Source organism: Lynx canadensis, chromosome C1, assembly GCF_007474595.2.
Source record: "Lynx canadensis isolate LIC74 chromosome C1, mLynCan4.pri.v2, whole genome shotgun sequence".
In the NCBI taxonomy this organism is placed as follows: Eukaryota; Metazoa; Chordata; class Mammalia; order Carnivora; family Felidae; genus Lynx; species Lynx canadensis.
This window is the reverse complement of record NC_044310.1, coordinates 119,455,563-119,480,868: the sequence shown is the minus strand read 5'-3', so window position 1 is coordinate 119,480,868 and position 25,306 is coordinate 119,455,563. Positions and strand designations below refer to the sequence as shown.

The following is a 25,306-nucleotide window of genomic DNA, read 5'->3' as shown; positions in this document are numbered from 1 at the left end:
TAATAATTAATAGCTAGTGTCGCCTCTCTGTTCTTGGTCTCTATCATTGCCTCTCTGACAAATAGTTTATAGTCTATAGTCTTTCCGGTTGTCTTCTCACTCTGATGTTTCATACCTCAGTGATTTTGTCTTAGAGCTGTGTTCTGCATTTGCTTGCTCATCCATGGTGACCTTGTTTGGGCTTTGTTTAGTTTATTTGTTGCCTGATGATACATACCAAGCCTTACAGGGACCATTTGACTTAATATACATTCAATTTATTGACTTGACTTAATATACATTCAACTTATTGACTTTAGTCACCACTACTTCCTAAAAGACCCAAAAGCACCCCAAAAGGGTTACACCAAGGCCACTACTAAAAGATGATTGCCCTTCTTACTGACCTCTTCTTTCAGAGTTTTGGGGGTTCACTCTGCTTCTGTTCCCTGTCCTTCTCCCCTCTTTGGTCACATGTGATTGTTGTTTTTCCTTTATAGCCAGCACCGATCTTATTAATAATCACAGGTTGAAGCGTGCAACCATGAGAATTCAGGTTAATTTGCCTGCTGTGATTAGATTGATTTATAAGCACCTCTGTCACTTCCTCCTTCCTCCCCAGTTTGTTTGAATGTTCTGTAGAGTATTTCCACCAAACAAAAAAATTATAAAATCAGGCTAATGAGTTTATACTCAAGAAGATAAACATCCTTATTATAATATCACCTCACATTTTTGTTTGTTTTTAAGTAGGCTCCATGCCCAATATGGAGCTTGAACTCACAACCCTAAGATCAAGAGTTGCATGCTCTACTGACTGAGCCAGCCAGGTGCCCTCACATCACCTCACATTTGTAACTACTACTGAACGGTCAGTAACTTCTGTGTATTTTCTAAAACATTAAGTTTCTGAAATAATAAAGTGTAAAGTTATGAAATGATAAATGACTTAAATTGAATATTCTGGGCATATTATCAAGGCAACACAGAAGAGCTTTATCTACAAATATACCAAGAATTATCAACTATCATCTCAGGGTTTGTTAAGCTAATACAGGAGAAAAAAATTTTTTTTACATGATCTAAAAGATTTCAAGCACGGTTCTTAGATCAAGGTGAACTCTATTTTTTTTTTTTTAAGCACTAAATTAGGAATCAGCTGATCTAATTTCTATTCTGCCCCCACTGCTAGTAAGCCTTGGGATAAGACCTTCCTCTCTGTGAGCCTCCCCTGTCTACCTCACAGCACTGAGAAAGGGTATAAGAAGATCCCACACCTGAAGTAAAAGGCAGGCCTCCTTTCCCTGGTAAAGAATGTTCCATTCCTGGGGCTGGCTGCCTCCTGCGCTTCCAGCTCCAGCAATTAGGTTGTGTGTCCATCAAGAGTCCACTGAGATCGTTGCCCAGTTGTGTCGTTGTGACTGCATAATGTAGTACAAAAAATTTGTAACTGGCTGAAATGGAAATGTAAAAAGGGCAGATTTTGTTTCTAGGACAAATAAGTTAAAACCTCTGGGTACTCTGTTAAGGTGGGTGCTATTACTGAAACTTGCAGAGGTATTAGGTGTGGTCTAGATATTTGTAAAAGGCTGGAAAGACATTTAGTAGAAGGGTTCAATTCATAGCTGTTTTGGACCCCATAGTCTAAGAACACTTTAAACAAAATTAAAGACGTGAAGCTTTTGGATTTACTGAGGTGGAATAAATTTGGAAGGCAAATTTGCCTGAGGGTCAGCTTGTGACTACATTTCCACAGGTCCTTACCTACTATGTTTTTATTTCATTCTGCTCTGCTCCTTTCCCAGTGTGGGTGAGAGGGGTGTTACTTCAGATCACCTTTATGCCCAAGGTGCTATCCTTTGGCTGTCCCACCTTTTATCTATATGGGTTTTTTTTTTTAATGTTTATTGATTTTTTATTTATTTTGAGAGAGAGAAAGAGAGAGAGTGTGTGCGTGCATGTGCAAGCAGGGGAGGGACAGAGAGAGTGGAGACAGAGGATTCTAAGTAAGCTCCACGTTGTCAGACAGTCTGACGAGGCTCAATCTCACTGTGAGATCATGACCTGAGCCGAAATAAAGAGTGGGACACCTAACCGACTGAGCCACACAGGTGCCCCAGCTGTCCCACCTTTTAAACTTGAGGTCTCTGAGTCCCCATATTAGCAGGCCCCAAGATTTTACATTTGTCGTCTTGTATGAAAAGTCTGTCAAAACAGAATTTCACTTTTTTTCCAACCAGGAAAACATTTCAGGACAAGCTGCTTTCTTGCTTTGCTTACTTCTCCAGGGTCTACTTTCCCTTAGATTTTGGCCCGGTAATCCCTCTTTATCTTCTTGGCTCTTTGGTGATACTTAAGACATATTCCAGGGGCGCCTGGATGACTAGGTTGGTTAAGCATCAGATTCTTGATCTCACAGTTAATGGGGTGGAGCCCCATGTCGGGCTCTGCGCTGACAATGTGGAGCCTGCTTGAGAATCTCTCTCCCTCTCTCTCTCTTTCTCTCAAAATAAATACACTGAAAGAGATAAGGTAGAGAGGAGAAGAGAGATATGAGAAGGGGATGAAGAGAGGAGAGGAAGGAAGGAGAGTGAAGGCAGAGAGAGGAGAAGATATAGGAGTATTTAATGATATAAAGATAAAAATATATTATATATAAATATATATAAAATAAATATAATTATTTAATTAATATATATTATATTATAATTAATTAATTAATATGTATTATAATATATATATTATAAGTGTATTAATTATATATATAATATATATAAATATTTATATATTTACAAATATATATAAATATATATTTGTATATTTATATATATTTAGATATGTATAAAATATATATTATATATAATATATTATGTATTTATATATGTATTATTTAAGTGTGATATATATATATATATTCCACTTCCCATCCCCCACCCCCCCCAAACACTGTTGTTTTCAGTGGGAGGTTTTTCTTTACAACCTGGTCTACATGGCATGGTCTAGACTTTCTGCTGGCCACCTACCTATTCATGACTGTTGTTGAGAAACCAAACTGTCTTGAAATTGGTGCCTCCCTCCAGAAGAGGTTGATGCCAGGTCTGAAAGCTGAGAAGGCTCAAACTTTTTTCCTAAAGTAAAACTAGACCAGCTGGGTACCTTTGCATTATACAATTCTATCTCCAACATGCCAAAAGATGTCATAAATTTCAGGTGGACAAATTGCTTGTAGTAATAATTTAATTTCACCTCTATGTCTTGATTTTTTTCCCCCTACCTTGTATTTCGAGGAAGCTAAATTTATATAAATCATCTAATATAGGGCTTTCTGGTAAAAATTTCATGTGATGATAGAAATGTTCTATAATTTGCACTGTTTACATGGAGCTATTGCATACTTGATACACGTGACTGCAGAACTCAAATTTTAATTTATTAAAATTTTTTCATTTTTATTTTTATTTAGATAGCTGCACACATGGCTAGTGTCTGCCATATTGGACAGTGTAGATTGTAAGACCAATTTCTTTATGATACTTCAAGATAAATATTGGTTATATGAGAGGCTTCATAAAAATGCTTTTGTGATCATGGTTTTCTCTTCAGAAGATATGCAGCAACTGCTATTGACATAAAACAAGTAACAAAGACAACAAAGTGCTGATTAACCCCTAGATATTTATTGAGCTCATTTTATGAAACAGGCACCATGCTAGGCACTGAAAAGTGTGCCATATGCCTAATGATGCTTTTGCTTTCTTTTTTAATTTTAATTTTAATTTAATTTAATTTTTATTTTTGAGAGAAAGACAGAGCATGAATGGGGGAGGGGCAGAGAGAGAGGGAGACCACAGAATTCGAAGCATTGCTTTCTGTTTTAAAAAAAAATTCTTTAAACGTTAATGTTTGAGAAAGAGTACAAGTGAGGGAGGGGCAAAGAGAGAAGGAGGGGCAGAGGATCCAAATCCAGCTCTGCTGAGAGAGCCCGATGCAGGGCTTGAACTCACAAACCACAGGATCATGACCTGAGCCAAAGTCTGATGCTTAACCGACTGAGCCACCCAGGTGCCCCAATGCCTCTGTTTTCTAGGTAGATGTCATTGATAGAGATGACAGAGGATTTTACAAACAGCCTTCACTGTAAAATACGACATCATTTTTTCAACTTTCCCTAAGCATACTAGATAGAAATGTTTGACAATATATAAATATAGTCAAATACTAGCCCTGTTAGATGCCCTGAAGGAGGGAAAGAACCACGTGTTCCACGGGACAAACTGTGTCCTGGCATATTAAAGGCTCTCAAAATATGTTTAATTTCTTTTTCTAATCCAATGCTTGCCAAATACAAACGTAGAACCCCATTCTCCCCCACAAACTACCTGTTAATACTGATTGTGTGAAATACAAAATGTATTTTGAGAATTGGAGATGTATGCTAAGGAATTTTATAAGGCATAAATAATCAAAAATGCTGGATAATCTAGGATAGTTTTTTTTTTTTTCTTTCTCCAAAGTGGTGTTTGCAGATCTTTAGGGGGCATGAATATATTCTCAGTTATCCATAACTTCTCTGAAGAATTTTGAAATGATGTGATTTTAATTATATGACAACCTTCAAAATATTAATATAAGCATGTTCTGGATTATGTTGATAAACACATTATAACAGAGTATTGCTACATGATTTCTCTTCAGATTGGCTTGTAACTGTTTTACATTGATTAAAAAAAAAAAAAGAGGGATGTATATAAATGACCATTTGCTCCAAATAAAGACCAAGTAATGGTGGGGTTCATTGTAAAAATATAGGTTTAATAAAAAGTAGTGAGAGGCTTGAGCCATCATGTGACATACAGTATTAAAAGCATGTTTTATCTAAAAATAATCCACTCTAGAGCGATGATTTAGATATTTACTGAAAATCTTCAATTTCAAGAAAACACCTTTCATGTTACTATAACTTGAAGCTTACTTATTTTATGCTTTTGTTCATATTTATGTTACAAGTGTTTTGGTTTATAGAGGCATATGAGCTTAAGCCTAAGAATTTTTTGGTCCAGATTTATGTTTTAGAACAGTGTAATTTTTATAGATTTAAGTAATATTAGGATAAAATAATTGAAGTCAAAACTAGGGATACATAAAAATTATTTATGTGTGGAAACACTGCCCTAGGATATTTCTATTACATTTCTGAATGCATCATATTGTGTTCTTAAATATTTAGCCAATATTTAAAATTGGTTTGCATTCCAGGGCTATGCATCATCTGTTGAATTTGCTGTGAGGCCAGGGAATGTCTGGAAAGTATTAAAAACTCATCACGGATGATCATGAGATGACTGTATTTAATATCACTGCAGATAAAAATAGCTTTATTGAACTATTCAAATATGGCAATGTCAAAATTGGTGGGTTTTTTTTCCTCCTGATCTCTATTGTCTTAAAAAAATTCCATACATAGCATACACATTATACAAAGCATGGTTTCAAGTACCATTTATAAGTCAGTGACTCCAGATCTTTATTTTCAGACTATTTGAATTCCAGATGCACACTTCTGGTGCTCTACTAGATATTTCTACCTGACTGTTCCACAAGTATTTCAAACTCAGTCAACCCTACATTCAAGTCTTGTGTTCTTGTTCTAGATCAATGGTGTTACTTCCACTCAAATTCCAAACTCTGACGTCATCTTCCACTTCTTTCTTTCCTTGAGCCTCTCACCAGTGGTTAGCAAGTCTTGCCAATTCTCTTTGTACCCCGGCCGTTGTCTTCGTTTAGGCTTGCAACCAGATGTTGCAACCAGCTGACAGCTGCAATAACGCCTACCTAGATTCCCCGCCACCAGGCACCTGCTGTGCCAATCTAGCTTAAAATAGAAAGGACATATCAGAGAGTTTTCAGCTGACTGTTGGTTGACTGCTTCTACCTTGTGTGAGCTGGCCTAGCTTCATTTACTGGGACTTCTGTCTCACAAGGCTGTGAATTTATTGAAGGCAAAGGCTGTGTCTCATTCATCTCTGTGTCCCAGGGTTTAACAAAGTTCCTAGCATGCAAGTGGCGTGTGCCACATGCTGTTGATTGTTGGCTAAAGGCACAGGTTTTGGAATCAGATAGATCTAGGTTGAATTTTTGCCTCCTCTGCTACTTACTTAGTTGCTAAGTGCCCCTGGGCAAATTGACTCTATGACAGGGATTCTCAGCTCTTGTTGCATATTAGGATTACACAGGGTATTTATTAAAGTGGCTCAGGTCCCCTCTTCAGCCCAATTAAGTCAGAAGATATGGAGGACGAGGCTCAGACACAAGAAACTTTAATAGATCCACGGGTGATCCTAATATGCAGCCAGTATTGAGTATCACAGCTCTTGGCCTTAATCTCTCATCTACTATATAGTATTTATTTTAAAGAGGTTTTTGAGCAGGTGAAATGAAATGAAATTTGTCATGGTATCGGACATACAATATGTGCTCAATCATGATATTAATACACAACCTCAATCTCAGCTGCTATCCCACCCCCCACTGCCCTCTGGGGTTCTGCCTTCTTTTCAATTCCTTGAATGTACCAAGGTTTTCCAGCTTTAAATAAACTAAAATAAATGCTCTGTAGGCTAAAATTTTCCATAAGGCTTTTCTTGAAGGCAATTTCTAAGTGTTTGAAAAAGATGAGTTAGGGGAGGCAGAGCTAGATGAATCGAACTTATATTGCTTTGCAGACAGCCTTCGTATCAGGACATCCTCAGGTTGTTTCTAGGTGCCCTTCTCTTTTCCTTTTAGAATTCTTCATCCATTCATATAATCTGCCCAGATCTTATTTTCCTGGGAGTGTAAAAACCTATAGGAGAGAAATTTAAGAGCTAGAGGAAACATTAGAGAAAACAAGAGAGATCATATTGCGTAGATGCATTTTGTTACAGATTTAATTTCTACTTTAAGTTTTGGAAATAAATGTACTGCTATCAAGTTTAGAAACATAAAAATCCATCCTATTGTTCACCAGCTCAAAGGAAGGAAAAAAGGAATTTCACTGATACTTTTATGCAAAGCTCTTAAGCAATTGTGTTAGGCCCAAATTTCACCTAAAACTTTCCTCAAGGCCATTGTAACCTCATCACATCCACATTATAGCACAACTTATGACAAAGGGGGGGGGGTTACAAGATTCTGTATTTTCTCTACTTTGCTATAAACCTCTAAAGATCTTTCTACGAAAACAACTGCCCCCAAACGGTGGTACCTGATCGAACCTGGGGAACGATTATCAATAAAAACCTTATAAAGTGCTGTGGCATGGAGATGAGTCAAATATCCATTATGTTTTTATGACTTAGTGGGGAAAGGAAAAGCAAAAGCACAAAGATACTGAGAGTCACCGTCCTCGGCGGGAGAACCCGGCGGCCTACGCTCCAGAGCCCTCAATTCCCCTTGGAGCAGAGAGACACGCTGAGGGTCACGCCTCCCAGAGAGTGTGCGTGTGTCAGCGCGCGATTCTCTCACACCGCCCCCAGGGTCTGGAGACTCGTCACAACTCACGGTGGCCTGAGCAGCAAACAACAGCTGACCCAGCCACCTCCCACCGTCTGAACAGTCCACGCCTACCAGCGGCCTCGGATTGCGCGAAGACCGGAAGCCTTTTTGCCCCGTCTCGCGGGCCCACCGACTGGTGCCGGTAGGAACCGGAAGTTCTTCTGCCCCGATCGTCTGAGCGCCTCCCAGTCGACGGCACAGGCGCAGTGGAGGTCGGGCGGAGTTGTGGGAGGGGAGGAGGAAGAGCCGGAGGGGGGCGGGAGCCGGTCCCAGAAGATGGCGGAGGCGGGGGTGAGTTGGGGTACCCTTGCGAAGCGCGGGGGACTTGGTGCTGAGGGAAGCGGCCTGGGGAGGGGGATGGCCTTCGGGGAGAGGAACTGCTTGTGGTTTTGCATCCTGGGAACCTTGCTGGCAGATGCGGGTAGCCAGGACCACAGATGGGGCCTGAAGGGCAAGGGGCTCCGCTTACCTGGAGAAGGGTCAGGGAGGTGCGGAAGGGGACAAGCGGGGTCAGGCGGAGGTCATAGGAGAGGCCCAAGCTCCCCGGACAGTGGAAGAGTGTCCGAGAGGAAAGAAGGCTGGAGGACGCCGCGAAGGGCGACCCTGGAGATCTGATGAGGGTGGAGGTCGGCGAGCTGTCAAGCATAGAGCTGTCAGGACTTGGGAAGCTTGTAGCCAGAGAGACTCAGGTTTGGGAAGGGGATGGATCCAAAAGGTAGGTTTTGTAGTAAGTTTAGAATCCGCAGAAAGATGTGTTGATATTGGGTTGAGGAGTGGGACTTTGGCATTTTGGATTGGAATTGGACACCTTTGGAGTAGGTGTGTGGGTAAATGCAGAGAGAACTCTTGTCAGGACGTAGAAGTTGGTTGGTGATAGTTACTGGGATTTTTAGGGTTGCTCAGTGGGGATTGGCAATCTGGAAAAAGAAAGCGGTGTGGATGATAGGAGAGGAGGAGGGGGGTGGGGAGAAGTGTGCTAATAAAACAAGGGATCGTGACCCCATGCCCTGTTAGTGTTGGGAAAAAGTTATGGAAGTATGGTGTAGCTCCCTAGACCAGGAAAATATACCATGAAGAGCTTACTATTTTGTAGGGTTGATGAGGAGATGCTTTAAGAAGGAATGGGTAGACTGGACAGCTGCGCCACGGAAACTGGCCCAGATCAGTATTGCGATGGAGCTGAAGATTGCAGGGGAAGGCGTGCTCCAGTCCTAAGTACAGGAAAAATGAAGGCAGCCAAGCAGGCAGTGGCTAGATTGTTTTCCAACTTTGGCGCTTGGCTCTGATTGCCATCCAGTGAGTGAAAATGAGTGAAGGGATTATAGGCTCCCTGAATTATAGGATCTCCACAGAAAAATATTAGTCACGTACTCTTCCTGTTTTCCCCCTTTGATTCTTTCTCTGGACATTACGTTGACGAGTGTGATTTGTTGTACTTCTCAGTACACATCTGACATAAAGTGACCAAGCAGTGAATCGTGTACATTTGGGAAAGGGTTGATTCTTTTTAAACTGACAACTGTTGCTTTTATGTGTGGATCGGGCAGTAAAGGAGAGGATAAAATGTAGTTCAGAAATTTGGAGACCAGTTGTTTTCATCGTTATCAGAAAATTATTCCCAAATGATAGTGTAACCTTTTTAATGACTGAGATTTGACATTTACAAGTAGTAATGGGATGTGAGTGCTGCCTGATTAATGGTTTCTGTGTTTGGATGTTGACGTAGAAAGGAAAGATGAATCGCAGTGTCTTCAAGGCACACATGTCTGTCTTTCTAGAAGTTTTAGTGTCCCTAGACTATGATTCACATTCGTGTGCTTTTATTTAAGGAGAGTTAAACTTTTGCATTGATGTAAGTGTGTTTTTCTTGATGTTTATGCTTATTCTATGTTGAGAATGCCATTATAATTAAGAGAGCACATGATGCAAAAGATGTGCAGTAGTGATTTAATTTTATTATATGACAGGCAGTCATATACCTGAACTAATGTTTTTCCAGTTTTGATGATTTGTTATTGATGTATCTAAACTATCTGAACTATTTTTCTTTTTGTTCAGTAATGTACTTTATAGAAACTGTAGGTCAGGACTCAAGGAAGATTAAAAGCTTTTTATGTACCGTGGGAGATTTTTCTTTGTTAATTTTTGAAAAAAAACCCACACATTATTTTGGTATTAACAGTATTTATCAGTATGACTTTAAAAGCTGCCACTTGTGTGGCACACGGATTGTTTTTGTTTGATGTTCGTAGGTGGGGCAATGTGGTGAAATGAGAAAGAACTGTACATGAAGCCAGAGTGTTGGGGAGGTGGGGGAGAGCGCTAGTCCTGATACTACCTAGGATACAGTATTATCATCTCAGAAAGTTACTTAACATTTTTTGTTTTGTAAAATGGGGATTAAATACGCTTGCCTACTTACCAGGATTATTGTTGAGGATCTGTTGAGGGACTGTTCTTTAAATCTTTATACCAAAGACTTCTTCCCTGATCAGCAAATTATTTGTTGAGTAATCTAAAGTTTTCAAATATAGACTTAAAAAAAAGTTGGTGAAGAATCAAATTTATCGTTGATGTAACAGTAATATTTAAAGTTATAGGTACATTTTGTTTTGAAAAAAAATTCCAATACGTAATCAGAAAACTGAACTTTACGTAAAAGTAAACAAATTGGGGGATACTTAATTCCAAGAGCTTTAAATAACTCACTTCCCTGTTGTGTGACTGATACTATAAACAGCATGTTTTTTTTTTTTTTTTTTTTTAAGGAACTTAGCTGTTGGATAGTAGGGAGTGAGTGAGCTTGTGGAATTTCTTATCCCTTTGATGAGTCTGGTCATTTCCAGGAGTACGCTTTACACATTCATGGTAGCAAGATCCAGTAGTACATTCTTGATCTTGTCCCCTCATTTGACCACTTTGGGTCTCATTTGCTATGCTGGTAAAATGAGAAAACTGTTAGATCACTGGTTCTTAACTTTTCTTTTGGATCATCGGCTTTTTGAGTACTTGGTATAAATTGTGGAACTCTGCAGAAAAACGCACACACACACACACACACACACACACACACACACAACTTTTTTCTTTTGTTTTGCATCAGGCTGACATACCCCCTAGAATAGAGATGGTCTCTCAGTTCCCTTCTGTTTCTTAAATTTTAGGATACTGTGATTCTAAAGCATTCTTTTATTTTTGTCTCCAGTAATTATATACTATTATATTATTATATAGTCATCAAAGTCAGCTTCTTGGATTTTTAAAATATTAGCTTTTAATTAATTAATTTTTTTTTTTTAACGTTTATTTATTTTGAGACAGAGAGAGACAGAGCATGAACGGGGGAGGGTCAGAGAGAGGGAGACACAGAATCTGAAACAGGCTCCAGGCTCTGAGCTGTCAGCACAGAGCCCGACGCGGGGCTCGAACTCACGGACCTCGAGATCATGACCTGAGCCAAAGTCGGCTGCCCAACTGACTGAGCCACCCAGGCACCCCAAAATATAAGCTTTTAAAGAACACTCAAACACCAAACAAATACTGTGTTACTCTTAAAGAATGAATGCTTTTGGGGTGAAGTAGGAGACTACAAACAAGCATTGCCAGGGAAGGTTGAATAAACATCTATGGTAGAATCACGTAAATAGTTTAGAAAGTCTCTAGCTTGAGGAAATAGTCTGTAGCAATGGTGGCTCTTAGTGGGAGGGCACTGCCCTCTGGGGGCATTTGGAAATCTACGTAGGGGCATTTTTGGTTGTCTCAAGTGGGGGAGGGGGCATGCGCTGGCAGTTAGTGGGGACGAGCCAGGGACATTAAGTGTTTTGCAATGCTTAGGGCAGTTCCACACAACAAGGAATTGTCCTGCCCAAAATGCCAGTGCCCTCTGACAAACACTGGTGACTGTGAGCTGAGCCTGGCACAATTGAGCAACGCTTTTTAAAGCTGAAGTTATTTTGCTCTTTTGGAAACATAATTCAATGCCACATATGCTTTGCCATTAACTCGCTTTTGGAAAAAGCACAGACATAAACAAATGATTTGCTAGAGGAATTGGGGCCACTTAAAATGTATATACACTCTTTGTGCTCGAGTGGCTGTTTTAACAGCAGGAGCTGGGGCGGGTTACTGTGTCTGCTGGAAGTCTGGGAAGTGAAGGAACTTACACAGTAAACGTTGGTGTTACACAGTATGCAAACTGGCCATAGGATTTTTTCTTCTTGGAAACATCTTTTCACACCTTGATGTAAAGGACATTTCAAGACATTGGTACACTTACGATCTTTGTGCTATTATTATACAGTGGCCCACTTATATTGAGAATCTCTTACACTTGAGTTAGTTTTTCCATGTCTATCATCTTTTCACTGACCAAATACCCTTACATGTATCCATGTGCTGAAAAACAAGTCTGAGCAGTTGGGCTGGAATGGGACTCAGGGTTTAGAGGGAAGAGGATGATGGGCTTTGGAGTCCGACCTAAGGTAAAATTCCAGTTCTGATACTGCATGTCATGTGACGATAAGCAAGTTTTGCTAAATCTCTTTGACTTTGTATTTCATTTGTGAAATGAGGATGGTGATACTTAACCTTTGGATGATTTTGAAGATTCGAGCTAACTATGTCTGGCATGGAGTAGGCCCTCCATCAGTGGGTGCTGTATCAGTAGTCATGACCATGATGATGATGAAGAATTCTGTGGCTACTGAACACCTTGGCAAAAGTATAAGAGAACATATGGCATGCTAATATGCAGGATACGACAGCAAGGAAGAGTCTGCAAAAGCGGATCAGGAGGTGTTTTCTAGACTTTTGAGTTGGTATTGAAGTATATTTTCCCATGAATCAGCCATAATACATACTGCTTTCTGTAGTCCTCTAAGCTGTAGAGCTCAGTTATGCTTTAGACCAAGTTAGGTTTGTGAGGACTAGTTTGAGGACAGAACTCCCTCTGTGAGTGTTGGGCACAGAGCTTTGGATGTGGCAGAGGTTCAGGGAAAAAAAAAACGTCTTTTGTCTGTGTTAATCACATGGAACTGATAGGCTGTGAAAGTTACTAGGACTCACAGATATTCTCATTTTCATACTGAATTTTTTTTTTCTTTTAAGAGGAAGAGGGGGAGAGCGTGCGTGCCCATGCGTGTGAGCGGGAGAGGGGCAGAGGGAGAGGGAGGGGGTCCCAGGCAGGCTCCACGCTCAGCACCGTGCCTGATGTGGAGCTCAATCCCACAACCCAGGGATCCCAACCTGAGATGAAATCAAGAGTCAGACACTTGACCAACTGAGCCGCCCAGGTGCCCCTACACTGATTATTTCTAAAGTCAGCACCCCGTCCCCAGTACCCAGTTTACACATGGGTGTTGTTTGCTCATAGAATGCATGAAATGTTATTTGCCACGCACAAAGGAAAGATCACTTTGCATCAGATGTTATTTGCCACACACAAAGGAAACATCGCTTTGGTTAGACGAACAGATACCTAGACTGATGGTGCTGGCACAGTTCTAAGCTTTGGGAGTCAAGAGCCGTGTGGCCAGCCATGGATTACCCTTCATTTTCTTCGTGTCCTTTCTTCTGCTTCCTATTAAAAATTTATCACAAAAGCTCCTGGGGTTGCCATCAGGGCTGACTGGGTCCAGGCAGGGGTGGGACAGAGCTGTGGCCTGCCGAGGGCAGGCCAGGTCTGGTTCTTTGCTTGATGTGTATGTAGGTGAGTGGGTGGTGGTCTGTGTTTTGTAAGATGCTCTTGCACGGAAATTCAAATACATAAGCGTTAAACAGTAAAACAGGTCATGTTGTTCCCCTCGGGAGGTCATCCTCACATGTGATTGTCACATGTGAGCAAGTCACATGTTATTGTGGGCATTACACAATTTTCAGTCAGAATATGTTGATCTTATATGTTAATTCTTTTATCGTTTGTAAAGTATACAGATTTTTACCTAAATCTCCAGGCCCATCTGTTGTAACTGATAGGGTTGGAGATTTAGGTAGAAGAAACAGAAACCTGGATTATAATCTTCCAGACTCTGGTGGTACTATCTCAGGTACCCTGCTCTGCTCTTCTCCGAGGTGGGGCAAGTTGTTTTTATTATTCATCTAACCTGTGAGCCTGACAGGTCACTTGTTCTGTCCTGGTAAATATATAAATACAGGTAGATAAAAAAACCACTTTTTTATTACATCATGTCTAAAAAATCCTTTTTAAGTCACTTCTTATTCAGTAAGTAACTAATTCACATAAATATATAAGCTTGTCATTTCATTATTAGTACTTTGAAATTAATTAGTATTGAAATCAGAAAAATTGCAGGATCACTTATTAGACAAACATTGATTTCTTGTTTCTTATCTCTTGCAGGATTTCTGGTAGGTCCTCTTTTAGGACAAGATGCTGTAACTGTAGGATCACCGGCCTGCTTCGATTCACAGACATTTGGTTTTTCCACTGGGAAGCCTTTTTTTTTTTTTTTTTTGCCTTGCCGGTTTACTGAACTTATGAAACCATGGCAGAAGGAAAGACAGAGTCGCCTGGGCCCAAAAAGCGCGGCCCCTATATTTCATCTATCACTAGCAGGAGCGTGAACTTGATGATTCGTGGAGTGGTGCTGTTTTTTATTGGAGTGTTTCTTGCATTAGTGTTAAATTTACTTCAGATTCAGAGAAATGTGACGCTCTTTCCACCCGACGTGATCGCGAGCATCTTTTCTTCAGCGTGGTGGGTGCCGCCCTGCTGTGGCACAGCCTCAGGTATGTGTAGGCTGCTTCTGTGATGCTTAGAAAGGAAGCAAGCAGGGCACATGAGTTCTGATGTTGTCTGAGCAGGACTTATTTTTCCTGGCTTTAATTTAAATGCAGTACGGCAGACCCGTTTTAAATGAGTGGTTTGATGAGTTTAGGCAAATGCGTGCAGTTGTGTGACCCACCACCACAGCCCGTCTGTGGCACATTTCCGTCACCCACGGACTCTCTTGTGCCCCCTTGCAGTCCATTCCCCACCCCCAGCCTCAGGCTTCCACTGATCTTTCTGTCCTTAGATTAGTGGGGACAATGTAATGTAATATAAATGGAATCACTGGGTGGGTACCAGCGTGTCTGATTTCTGTCTGACCTGTGAACATTAAAAACTTAATCCTAAGAGGTACCTGGGTGGCTCAGTCAGTTAAGCGTCCGACTTCAGCTCAGGTCATGATCTCGCGGTCCATGGGTTCAAGCCCCCCATCGGGCTCTGTGCTGACAGCTCGCAGCCTGGAACCTGCTTTGGATTCTGAGTCTCCCTCTCTCTCTGCCCCCCCACCCCCACTCGCATTCTGTCTCTCTCTTTCTCTCAAAAATAAATTAACATTAAAAAAAATAAAAAAAAAATTTAATCCTAAAACAAATCTTGCTTGCCTTCAGGTTGAGGCTTTTAACTTCTTAATTTTATCCTTTCTTCAACCCACCTCATATTAAGTCTTACTCTGAGTTATTTTGATGATCATTGTCACTGTTTGGTTTGAAGGGTTGGATCTGTGCGTGTTATGGCCTTGTTTTTGAAGTAGATGAAAACTTGAAAGATGGAGTAGTTGTATTCAAGTTTAAAGCTTCATGTGGGCAATAATTTACTTTCAAAATCACCCAAATTCGGAGCGCTAGGTGGCTCAGTCAGTTAAGCGTCTGACTCTCGGTTTTACCTCAGGTCATGATCTCATGGTTTGTCGGTTTGAGCCCTGCATCCTGACAGTGTGGAGCTTGCTCAGAATTCTTTCTCTCTGCTCCTCTCTCTCTGCCCCTCCCCCGCTTGAGTGTGTGTGTGCACAAGCTCTCTCTCAAAGTAAATAAATCAACTTAAAAAAAATTTAAAGCTTCATGTTATTATTTTTTAGATTTTGGACATGCTTTCTTCTTGGTATCTTGGTTTCAGATGTAGCTTAAGAATAGAGAATACTTAAAGAGATACGTAAGGTAGATTCTCTTTGCTTAAAAATCGTTATCCTATTTCAGGAGTTATTGTAGATCTTTTTTGGTGGACAATGTGTAATGAATAAGGTGGAGCATTTCAGAAAGCCTTTGTAATGCCGAGCTTCTATAATGGATACTCTTTAGCTTTTTCCAATGACGGAGACCAATAGACTAATAATATAAAAGAAAGTGATAGAAGGGAGCCATCATTGTGTGGTAGAAGAAAATTCTGATCGAGAGAGAAATTGCTTTTTGGAATGTCCACTTGGTGTCTCATATTTAATATCAGCGACACTTTGCAGTATAATGTAGATCCTTCTTGACTTCCATCCCAGAGCTGGAGGTTGAAGAGTGAGGAGTTAGGTGTGAGATGTTTTAGAATGACCTCATGGAATCTAGTGGACATTTGCATGGATTGAAGGGCATTTTTGTCGTAAGGTTCCAGTGTGGTTTATGAATTGATGTCGCTATCACAATATTCACATTAAGGTTTGTAAAGGCAGGGATTCTTAGTGGCCCCAAGGTCATTACATTTTCTGAGAGAATAGGCAAACTAGTCCAAATGCAGGAGAAAGCAAAATTATATTTTATCATTCTCTGTCATGTCTACTAGCCCTCATATATTTTCTTTTTTTTCATCTAAACTCAAAAGAGAAAAATTAAGTTTTCCCACCATCTTTTTCTAGTTTTTTTTTTTAAGTTTATTTATTTATTTTGAGAGAGAGAAAAAGAGGGAGGGAGGGACAGAGAGAAGGAGGGAGAGAATCCCAAGCAGGCCCTACATTGTCAGCACTCAGCCCGACGTGCTCTGTTCATGTCCTGAACTGTGAGATGACCTGAGCCAAAACCAGGAGTCAGACGCTTAACTGACCAAGCCACCCAGGCACCCCTGGTTTGCTTATTTTCTCCTATGGTATAGCTGCTGTCTGGCTACTAATTGAAGCTCTTTGGGACTTGGAAGAACACATCTTTTCAGGATAGACGAAAGGAAGGTCAGGGGAGAGAAATTCTTATTGAATGCCTCCTCACATGCTAGGCACATCCCTTAACCCCAGGGATGTGTAGGGCAACTTTGGGAGTGATATTTTGGCATTGTGCCTCCTTTGGGGGAATGAGGAACCTGAGATAAAGAGAGGGTATCCGTGAGCCCAGGGTCTGAGGGCCAGTGAGTGGTGCAGCTAGGTCAGATGTCACATGCTGGAGAAGGGGAAGAGAAAGCTACTCACACTTCCCTCTCCTCAGGGTGTCTCTTTTGAAGCTTGCAGATGAAGCGCCGGGCTTGGATGGAACATAGTGTGTTGTGTGATGTACGTTCGTGGGTGGGGGGGTGTGCGGGGGCAGGGGGGCAAGTGAACTTGACTGAGGTTTCATTGTACCTCCATTAAGGAGAGGACCAGGGGCTGTGTCCTCCCCTGTGGTGTGGGCACTTTTGCCACAAACTCATATTTAGGAAGGAAGATTCCAGATGTTAATGCTGCATTTCAGTCACTTTGTCCCTACTTTCCTTCCTTTCCCCAGCCACTAGGTTTGTCACACTTGCAAACTTCACAGCTCTCCATTTGGGGTATTTACACTTAAATTTCTTGCTTAAGTGTTTCTTCTGAAAGCAGTGCATTCCACGAGGTAACTGGGCAAGTGAAGGTAGAAAGGCATTTGGAAATCTAGATTCCAGTTAACCCTGCTACTGATTTTGTTGGGTAGGTCATGGTATTTAGTAAATGAGAGCAAAGTACCAGATTTGTGAAAGTTGCCAAAGGTAGAAAATGGATTTATGCCCCTCCTGCCCCCAATTTTAGGGAAAGTATCAAGGAAATAAAAAGTCAGTGGTATAAGAAACATAGCGCGTACAAGTTGACATGCGTTCAAAATATGTATATGTTTTTCTGTACGTGTGCTGGAATGCATTTTCAAAACTCTAGGTTCTTAACCATCTTAAGTCAGAAAAACTGAAAATTGTACTTTCATTTTCCTGTCCAACAACATTCATAGATTGAGCTCCCTTCTGGAGGTTCTCCAGAATCACCACTTTCTACATGCAAACCAAAGGGCCCCTGGTTATTTGCTACCTTTCCCTATAACACAGTGCCGGAAATTTGGCTAGCCATGCTTCTAGAGGGACACCCAGTAGAGAAGTCTGGTAAATTGCCTTTGCTGTCATTTTCCTTTTTATGGTTCTCTATTTTTTAATTTAATAATGGCTGGTGTTTCAAGCTGATTAACTTCTCTGTGTGTGCAGTGCGTTAGAATCAGTTAGAAACCTCTTGAATGTTACCGAGGGCTGCAAAGGAATCTTTCTGAAGAATGAATAGAGGAAAAAGATAACCATCATTGTGTGAGTAACATTAACTAGAGAAACTGACTCGAAAAATCCTAAGTAACCAAATTATGTTCAAACCTATGAAGCTAATGTCTAATGTAAAAAGAAAAAACAAATCTTTCCAGGTTGACCAGGCAGTCATTTACCCAGTTCCTGGGGAGCTCCGCAAGACTTCTCCCGCTCTTACCTCCAAGTGTCCAACTTCCGTGTTTCCTCCGTCTCTTTCTTGGTCCAGGCAGGCCCTCTACCAGTCTGATGGGAATTTTCAATTTTTTCCTTTTTGGCTTCTGATTTTGAACTCTGCCTGCTACCCCATCCTGTGTGGTGCACTTGGTGCTACTGTAGGAGCGTGTTCCTACACACTCTATCTGGTTCAAACCAGATCTGGTTTGAACCATCTGGTTCAAACTCGATGGCATTATTTCCTGATTCCCCAGTGTCTGCAGGGTGAAGTCTCTGATATGGCCCTTGCCGACTTTTATCTTCCTCTGAGGCTTTCTGAAGCTCCCTTTTTGCTTGAAGCTTACAACTTGCAAGTGATAGTGGGTATTTGGCAATTTCCGTGCTTTTCCTCAAATGCTTCCCTTGGATTAGAAAGCCCTTTCCACACGCTGACCTGCTGAGCGCTGCTGCCTCAGGGCCACCTTTTCTGTGAAGCTTTCCTGAAACCCCAGCACCCCACTTTCCCTCAGCACATGCCAAGAGAGGACTGGGCCCCCACCAGGCGCTGTCAGTGCTACCCCTAACGTATTACTGTATTGAATTGTTGCTGTGATCACTTTGGGGCTGGGATCGTGTTTTGCTCTTTTTTCTTTTCAAATCCCCAGCAAACGTCAAGAACGAGACACATTATGGGAGCTTAAGTATTTATTGAATGGAACGTTGCTTATCCTGTAGCTGTTTTCCATGAAAGTCTATCTCGTTCAGTGGCTTTGTTTTTTCAGCCCCCTTTCCTTGCAAAACATTTGATTTCACTGTCCCTTGTAGTGTATCACTGAATTAAACACACTTCCATCCAGAAAACATGATGACTTAATATTGATGTCTTACAAACTTATTCTGGTTTTGGCTTGGTAGGCAGTAACTGGTCCCTGGGAAATAGCTTAAATCTATCCCAAGCAGTGTTAGTTTGCATCAGAGAACCCTGCGATTAAGCAGGACGATGTTTGCATGTAATGTTACACTGGCACGATTTTAACGGTCTCTCTTGTTAGGATAAAAGTGGAGAAAGACGAAAAGAGGCCCAGGCATACTTCTGCTGAGCTCTCAAACAGTGGAGCCTCACTGAGCTATAGATATTGTGATCAGACTCTGCCATGCCTTTATTTAAAGGGAAGGAAGAAGACATTTAATGGGAAGTGACAGGCTTCCTCGAATTCTCCTTCTCAGGGAGCATCCGAGAACCATGCATACTCAATGGATTTGATTTTTATTGGCAAATCCCAAGGTTGGCAGCGTGGCAGTTTAAATTCCTTTTTGTGTTTTTGCTTTCTCTCCTCAGTTGTCTCTCCCTTGTGAGTCTGACATCACATGCATACAAATCTAGTCAATTTTACTTACTTATTTCTTTGCACACACGTCAGTATTCTCTATGTGATAATTCTTTACCTATGGCATCAGCTGCTGAGGAAAATTGACTTGGAATGCCTGATCTTAGTTGATTTCACTCAGCAACAGGCAGAGGGAGGAGAGGGAGAGCCAGAGTGAGGAATGATATGAGCTGTTAGTTTCATGACCCCTTGAGAAAAAAAAAAAAAAAAAGAGGTAACATTCATTTAGATATATTTCAACTGTTAGGCATACTTGGTGCCATTTTAATTTTGTAGAAATTTGGAAGTGCTGTCAGTTAATCTCACAGGATTTTAGAGCCGAGCCTTTTAAATAGGAATAGGATATGAAAGTTTTAAATTTACTAACAGATTTTGGAGGTCTGCATTGCTGAAATTTGTTGTTAATCTCTTGATGGTCTGCGAACCCGCTATGTTCAGCAAAAGCCTAACTCAGGAGAGCGCTTTCAGATTTGTAGATTAGGACACAGATATATCATTGTAGCAGCTCACCTCCAGATGGTAGACTGCTCCACTGGTCTGCTAGCCTGCGATTTGTGATATTAATTGATTTCCATTTTTCCTTAATGATTGGATGCATCATTTGTTAAGGTATAGCTAGCCACTCCTGGGCCAGGCAGGGGTTCCTGGTCCTCAGGCACTCAGATCTTGGTACGGTAATTTCAAGATACATCATAGGTAGCATTGGGCCTTCTAAACATGCTTTTCAACTATTGTAACAGTTGTGTCTTTAACTTAATGGCAACATATCCATTATGTTTTTAGGAAGTTTAGCAAATCAAAGCTGCCTAGCTATTTCCTGTTTAATTTAATCTGTAAAAGTACATTTTCCTTATAACTTGCTGAAGACTGTTTTGATTCATTAAGGTCTTTTTTTAATGACTAACTTAGCTTTTAAAATCCTCTCCCATTAAATGAATAAAATGTTGAAGTTTGACAAGTATTTTAATTAAAAATCGGGTGCAAGTATTCTGAGTCTCAATCATAGACATTTTGCATACAGTTATTCATAACTACACACTTAACATTAAAGATGTTTTTTCTAAAACTAAGAAATGTACTAAAATCATTCCTCCTTATCTTTTTAAGAGTAAGTTTAAATTTTAACTGAAATTTATAGTTCTTATAGATTATATTTCCTAAGTTTTTTCTATGTGCAGACGGAGGCTCAAATGTAGATTTCTGTTGTAAGTTTCCCCGTTTTGACAATATGACCTAGAGTCTCATTAGAGGGCCAGGGTGCAGGGGAACGTTGGGACCCAGCACTGGGTGCAGGAGACAAGCTGGAGGAACTAAGATAATCTGTGTAGCAGGACAGCCATCGCCATCCGAACGAGCACGGTGTGTGTGATGAGCTTATTATATGCGTTTACGCTTCTAGCTTTCTTTAGATAGTTTGTGGCATTATATAGCACGTTTCATGGTTAGGTAGTTTAGAGAGAACATTGCTTAACTGCCAACTGGTTTGATGCTTTTCAAATCTCAGGGATAGTAGTAGTAGAAAAGTAGCATGAATCATCTAGTGCAAAGTGCTAAATTGTGAATCATGCACTGAAATGGTGCTCTGCCAGTTACAGTTGAGGATACTGTGGTAAGCATTTACAGCGCTTTCTTCAGCGGTGGTATCTTTTTTCTTTTGGGACGTAAGTTTAAAAATATCCGTGATTGATGTTAAGTAACTTGAAGAGCTTTTTAAACAGTCTTTCAAATGGTTATGGGGGTTGTAGCTCTTTTAGCTTAAGTTTTGCCGTTATAGCATTGGAGATGACTTAATTTTTTTTTTCTCCTTTTTTCCACAGCTGTGATTGGGTTATTATACCCCTGCATTGACAGGCATCTAGGAGAACCACATAAATTTAAAAGAGAGTGGTCCAGTGTGATGCGGTGCGTAGCCGTCTTTGTTGGTATAAATCATGCCAGCGCTGTATCCTTTCCGCTGTAACAAAATGCATAATCACAAAGCAGCTCCAACAAACCAAAGGTTAAACAGTCCCTTGCAACTTCACTGTTGTCAAACTGTGCTGTGTCTCCTTAGCCAGAAAAAGAATGTGTGCCGTCTTGTTGAAACATCACAGGAGCAGCTGTGGGCTTACAGGAGGGGTAGAGCCTTTCATTTGCATCTTCAGTATCACTTAGAAACTTCTCATGTTTAAAAACTGTGCATGTTTTTCTTAAATTAGCTTACTTCATTACTTCCGTCCGTATAGTTTCGGTAACTCTGAGATTGAAACAGGTACATTTTCAAAGGATTTCTTTCCTCTTTTTTCATTTAAGACTTGCCAAGAAGGACATGTGGCTTCATGCTGGCTTCTTTTTTTTTTTTTTTTTTTTAGTTTGTTTCTAACTTAAGGAACCTGTAATTTTTTAGAAAAAGTCAGACTCATCTATTGGTTCTAATCAATGCCAGTAAACCACATAAATGTCCTTAAAGGTGGCATAATGAAAATATTCAGCTTGGACATTGACCAAAATGAACTTTTTTGCCTAAGGTACATATTTTTAAAATTTGATCATTTAAGGATTCTGACAATTTATTTTGTGATGAATGAGTATTTTTATTTTTTTGGGTTTTCTTATTTAAAAATCTGTTTAATGTTTATTTTTGAGAGAGAGAGAGAGAGACAGAGCTCAAGTGAGAGACAGGCAAAGAGAGAGAGACAGACAGACACAGAATCTGAAGCAGTCTCCAGGCTCTGAGCTGTCAGCACAGAGCCGGACACAGGGCTTGAACTCACGAACCATGAGATCATGACCTGAGCCGAAGTTGGATGCTTAGCCAACTGAGCCACCCAGGCGCCCCTGAATGAGTATTTTTATAGTGTCCTTGCTAGAAGGGTGAAGTGGCCTCTGTTTCCCTTCTCCCCACTGTCTTCTCCCCCACAGCACAGAGAAAAATGTCAACCCCAGAACAAACGTTTTTGGTCTCATAAGGTTTTTATCCTGTCATCCTCCCTGCTTCTCTTCTCCCCCACCCCTGACTTTCCTTTGTAAAAGAGAGTCTGGGACATGCTAGTTCAGTCATCCCTTTTTTCTAGAAGATGTGGCTTAGAGAGTGGAGGGGCAGGAGCTCTGGTGCTGGGATGAGCGTGGAATGCGGGCCAGGCTGCCCAGGGTTCCCTCCTGTGGCTCTGTACCAGGCTCAGGGCTGGCAGTTAGCTGGAGAGAGGCGAGGTCACGTGGCAGGTAGATTCCTTGTCTTTTACAGAAAATACTGAGGTATTCTGGAAAGGCTTGGGAGGAGGAATGGAGGCAAGCAATAGGGTCCTCGATTCCACAAACACATCGCCTTTCTCTTCCCAATTGTGTTAGCCCTTAGGGCTCTGTGAATTTGGAAGGCCCTCAGTGGCGGTTATTATTTTGGTTTCCCATTTTCTTTTACATGAAAGAATTTCCTAACATGTTTAGCTTGGTGACATCTTTGAGATTTAGGATTTTATAACAAACAGATCTAGTGATTAGAAGGGTTTAAAAAGATAGACTCCTGGAATATTCTATCTAGAGGACAACTAGAAATCACCCAGTTCTACATTTTCTTTATAAAGATAGTAAGACAAATGAAAGCTGGAGGGGTTGGGTACTTTGCTGAAGCGTTCATACCGCAAGGCTAGGACAGAGCTGAGACCGGACCCCGGAGATCCTGACTCGATTCTACGAAGGGCTGCTTCTTCTATTCCAGAGCCCTATAAGCGTGTAAATTCCTCTCCAATTGGTAGATTAGATAGCTCTACTGTAGATGTTTCAGGTGTTTTTGAATAAAGACATTTAAATAGCCTTTTCTGGGATTTAAAAACCTTTATATGTCTAATTTAAATTTTTTGCTTTGGTCATTTTCTTTCTCTGTCAATGAAACACTCGAATATAGCAATTTTTAACTGTTCTGCCTGCCCTTTAAGTAAAATCCAAAATGTTTACAAAATTTTAGCATAAATTTATAACGTAGACTTGATATTAAGTCCCTTAGATTTGAGAAATGACATGGTACTATTTTTCAGATTAATGTGTTTTACCTGTTTACCTTATTTTGCTTTGACCCTTAATGAAGTTAATTTAGTTATCATAGGTAGCACTCAGTTAATATCAAATTCTGTTCTTTAAAAGCATGTTTATTGCATAGAAAAATCAGAGCATATAACCTTTTCTTTGGAGTTTCAGGTATAATGCCTGCTAAAGAATAAGGAAGCTTTTCCAGAAAGCATACAATAAACTATAGGTTTTTTGTTAAGTCAAGCCTAATCAAGAAATGACCTTGAGGGAGTGGCCAACAATAGCCCTTGGATACTGAGAAGTTCAGCAAACCTGAATTCCAGGTTTTGGAGATACCAGATGGTGTGGTGAGGGAAGGGGGATGGTGGTAAACAACAGGATGTTAAAAGGAAGTAAGAAATAGTTTTGTACGAATTTTTTGAACTTCTTCTCTCTTCTCTAGTTGCAGCATGGCCAGTTAGCTTGGCGAAATATCTAGTCTCCCCTGGGGAGCTGGATATAGTGCCAAGATGTGGCCTTTGGGACATAGATAATGCCCTTTTAATGATACTTGAAATTAATTCCTTTAGTGTAATCCTCTAGCAAAGAAATGAGAAAATTGAATTTGTAAAGCTTCGTTTTGCCCAGAGATTTTGGAGTAGAAAAGGGCCGTACATTTGTGAATAGATGCTTAAGTAGGTGACGGAAATAAAATATCATTTGAGCAAACTGTCCTATACCAGAAAGTCTCAGGCACCAAAATAGCTTGGCAGGTTGCAAGATAATGTTCACTTCAAGGCTTTATCCTCAACAAATTAAAACTAGAACAGTTGACATAATAGAAAGGGATACTGTGTCCTTGGTACTCTTGTTTCTGAACTGCATTATTATAAAATGTGTCTGTCAGTAAATCATATAGAGAATGTGGTACCCTGTTAAATAGCTGTCAACTCTTCTATTTTCAAGTTCTTGTATGATTCTCAAGTAATTCTGAACCTGTTTGAGAAGTGATATTGGTTTCTTTTTTAGCAAAAGTATGTTCCTTTAGCAATACTTGTGTTCTGAGGCTTCTGGTTACATTTTTAGCCAAGAAAGCATTTCTCAAATAATGGGTCTGATCTTATAATTGTGACTGTTAGATAGAGTGCTATTTTTTCTTTTTTTTTTTTTAGGAATTACAGGTAGGTGGGATCTATTAATGAAATTATCATGCGCTCTGTGTATCTTTAGTAAATATCAGAGAGAGTTAGTATCACCCAGTGTCAATATGTTGTAGGAAAAGACTGACCACGCTCTGGAATAAGCAATCAATTCCCGTCCCAACAGTAACATCTCTTATTTTAGAAAAACGAACAGGTGGTATTATGTGGCTACAAGTTTTAAGATGATTCTTTAACACAGATCTCAGAAAGTGGATTTTGATAACAACATACAGTTGTCTCTCACACTGGCTGCACTCTCCATTGGACTGTGGTGGACATTTGATAGATCTAGAAGTGGTTTTGGCCTTGGAGTAGGAATTGCTTTCTTGGCAACCTTGGTCACTCAACTGCTAGTCTATAATGGTGTTTATCAGTAAGTATTCTTTTTGGTGCTTGTTTCCTAAAATAAATGACAAATGATTTCAGAATTGAGCTTTTAAAATTGGGGTAGCCACTTTACAGAGTAACAGCTTATTTCCATTAATAAGTGTCATTGTACTTCCTCGGTGGGTTGTTAAAAACATTTCTATTATTCTAGATATACATCTCCAGATTTTCTCTATGTTCGCTCTTGGTTACCGTGTATATTTTTTGCTGGAGGCATAACAATGGGAAACATTGGTCGACAACTGGCAATGGTAAGCTGATGCTTATTTCATCTGTTATTGAGATGGGAGACAGGTCTTCTCCAAACCAAGCATACTAGAAGTCAGAGGAACCACTGGACAGAAAAACTAAAATGTGTTACGGATAAGGTGCTATGACTTATCCTCTAATTTTAAAAAACTAATCTATAGGTTTCTACT

General features: G+C 40.4%; 1 protein-coding gene across 7 annotated transcripts in view; it reads left to right on the top strand.

The window, feature by feature from the left end:
* Window positions 1-7,743: 7,743 nt before the first annotated feature.
* The window catches only part of INSIG2 (insulin induced gene 2), a 57,657-nt gene continuing 40,094 nt past the window's right edge, over window positions 7,744-25,306 (top strand). For 6 of the 7 annotated variants that reach the window (XM_030328193.1, XM_030328196.1, XM_030328197.1 and 3 more), the window contains exons 1-5: window positions 7,744-7,803; window positions 13,871-14,259; window positions 21,135-21,259; window positions 24,707-24,873; window positions 25,039-25,138. In XM_030328193.1, the coding sequence (XP_030184053.1) occupies window positions 14,016-14,259; window positions 21,135-21,259; window positions 24,707-24,873; window positions 25,039-25,138 (636 nt within the window). In that variant the 5' untranslated portion in view covers window positions 7,744-7,803; window positions 13,871-14,015. The remainder of the gene's footprint in view (window positions 7,804-13,870; window positions 14,260-21,134; window positions 21,260-24,706; window positions 24,874-25,038; window positions 25,139-25,306) is intronic. The other variant, XM_030328190.1, reaches the window with a different exon arrangement.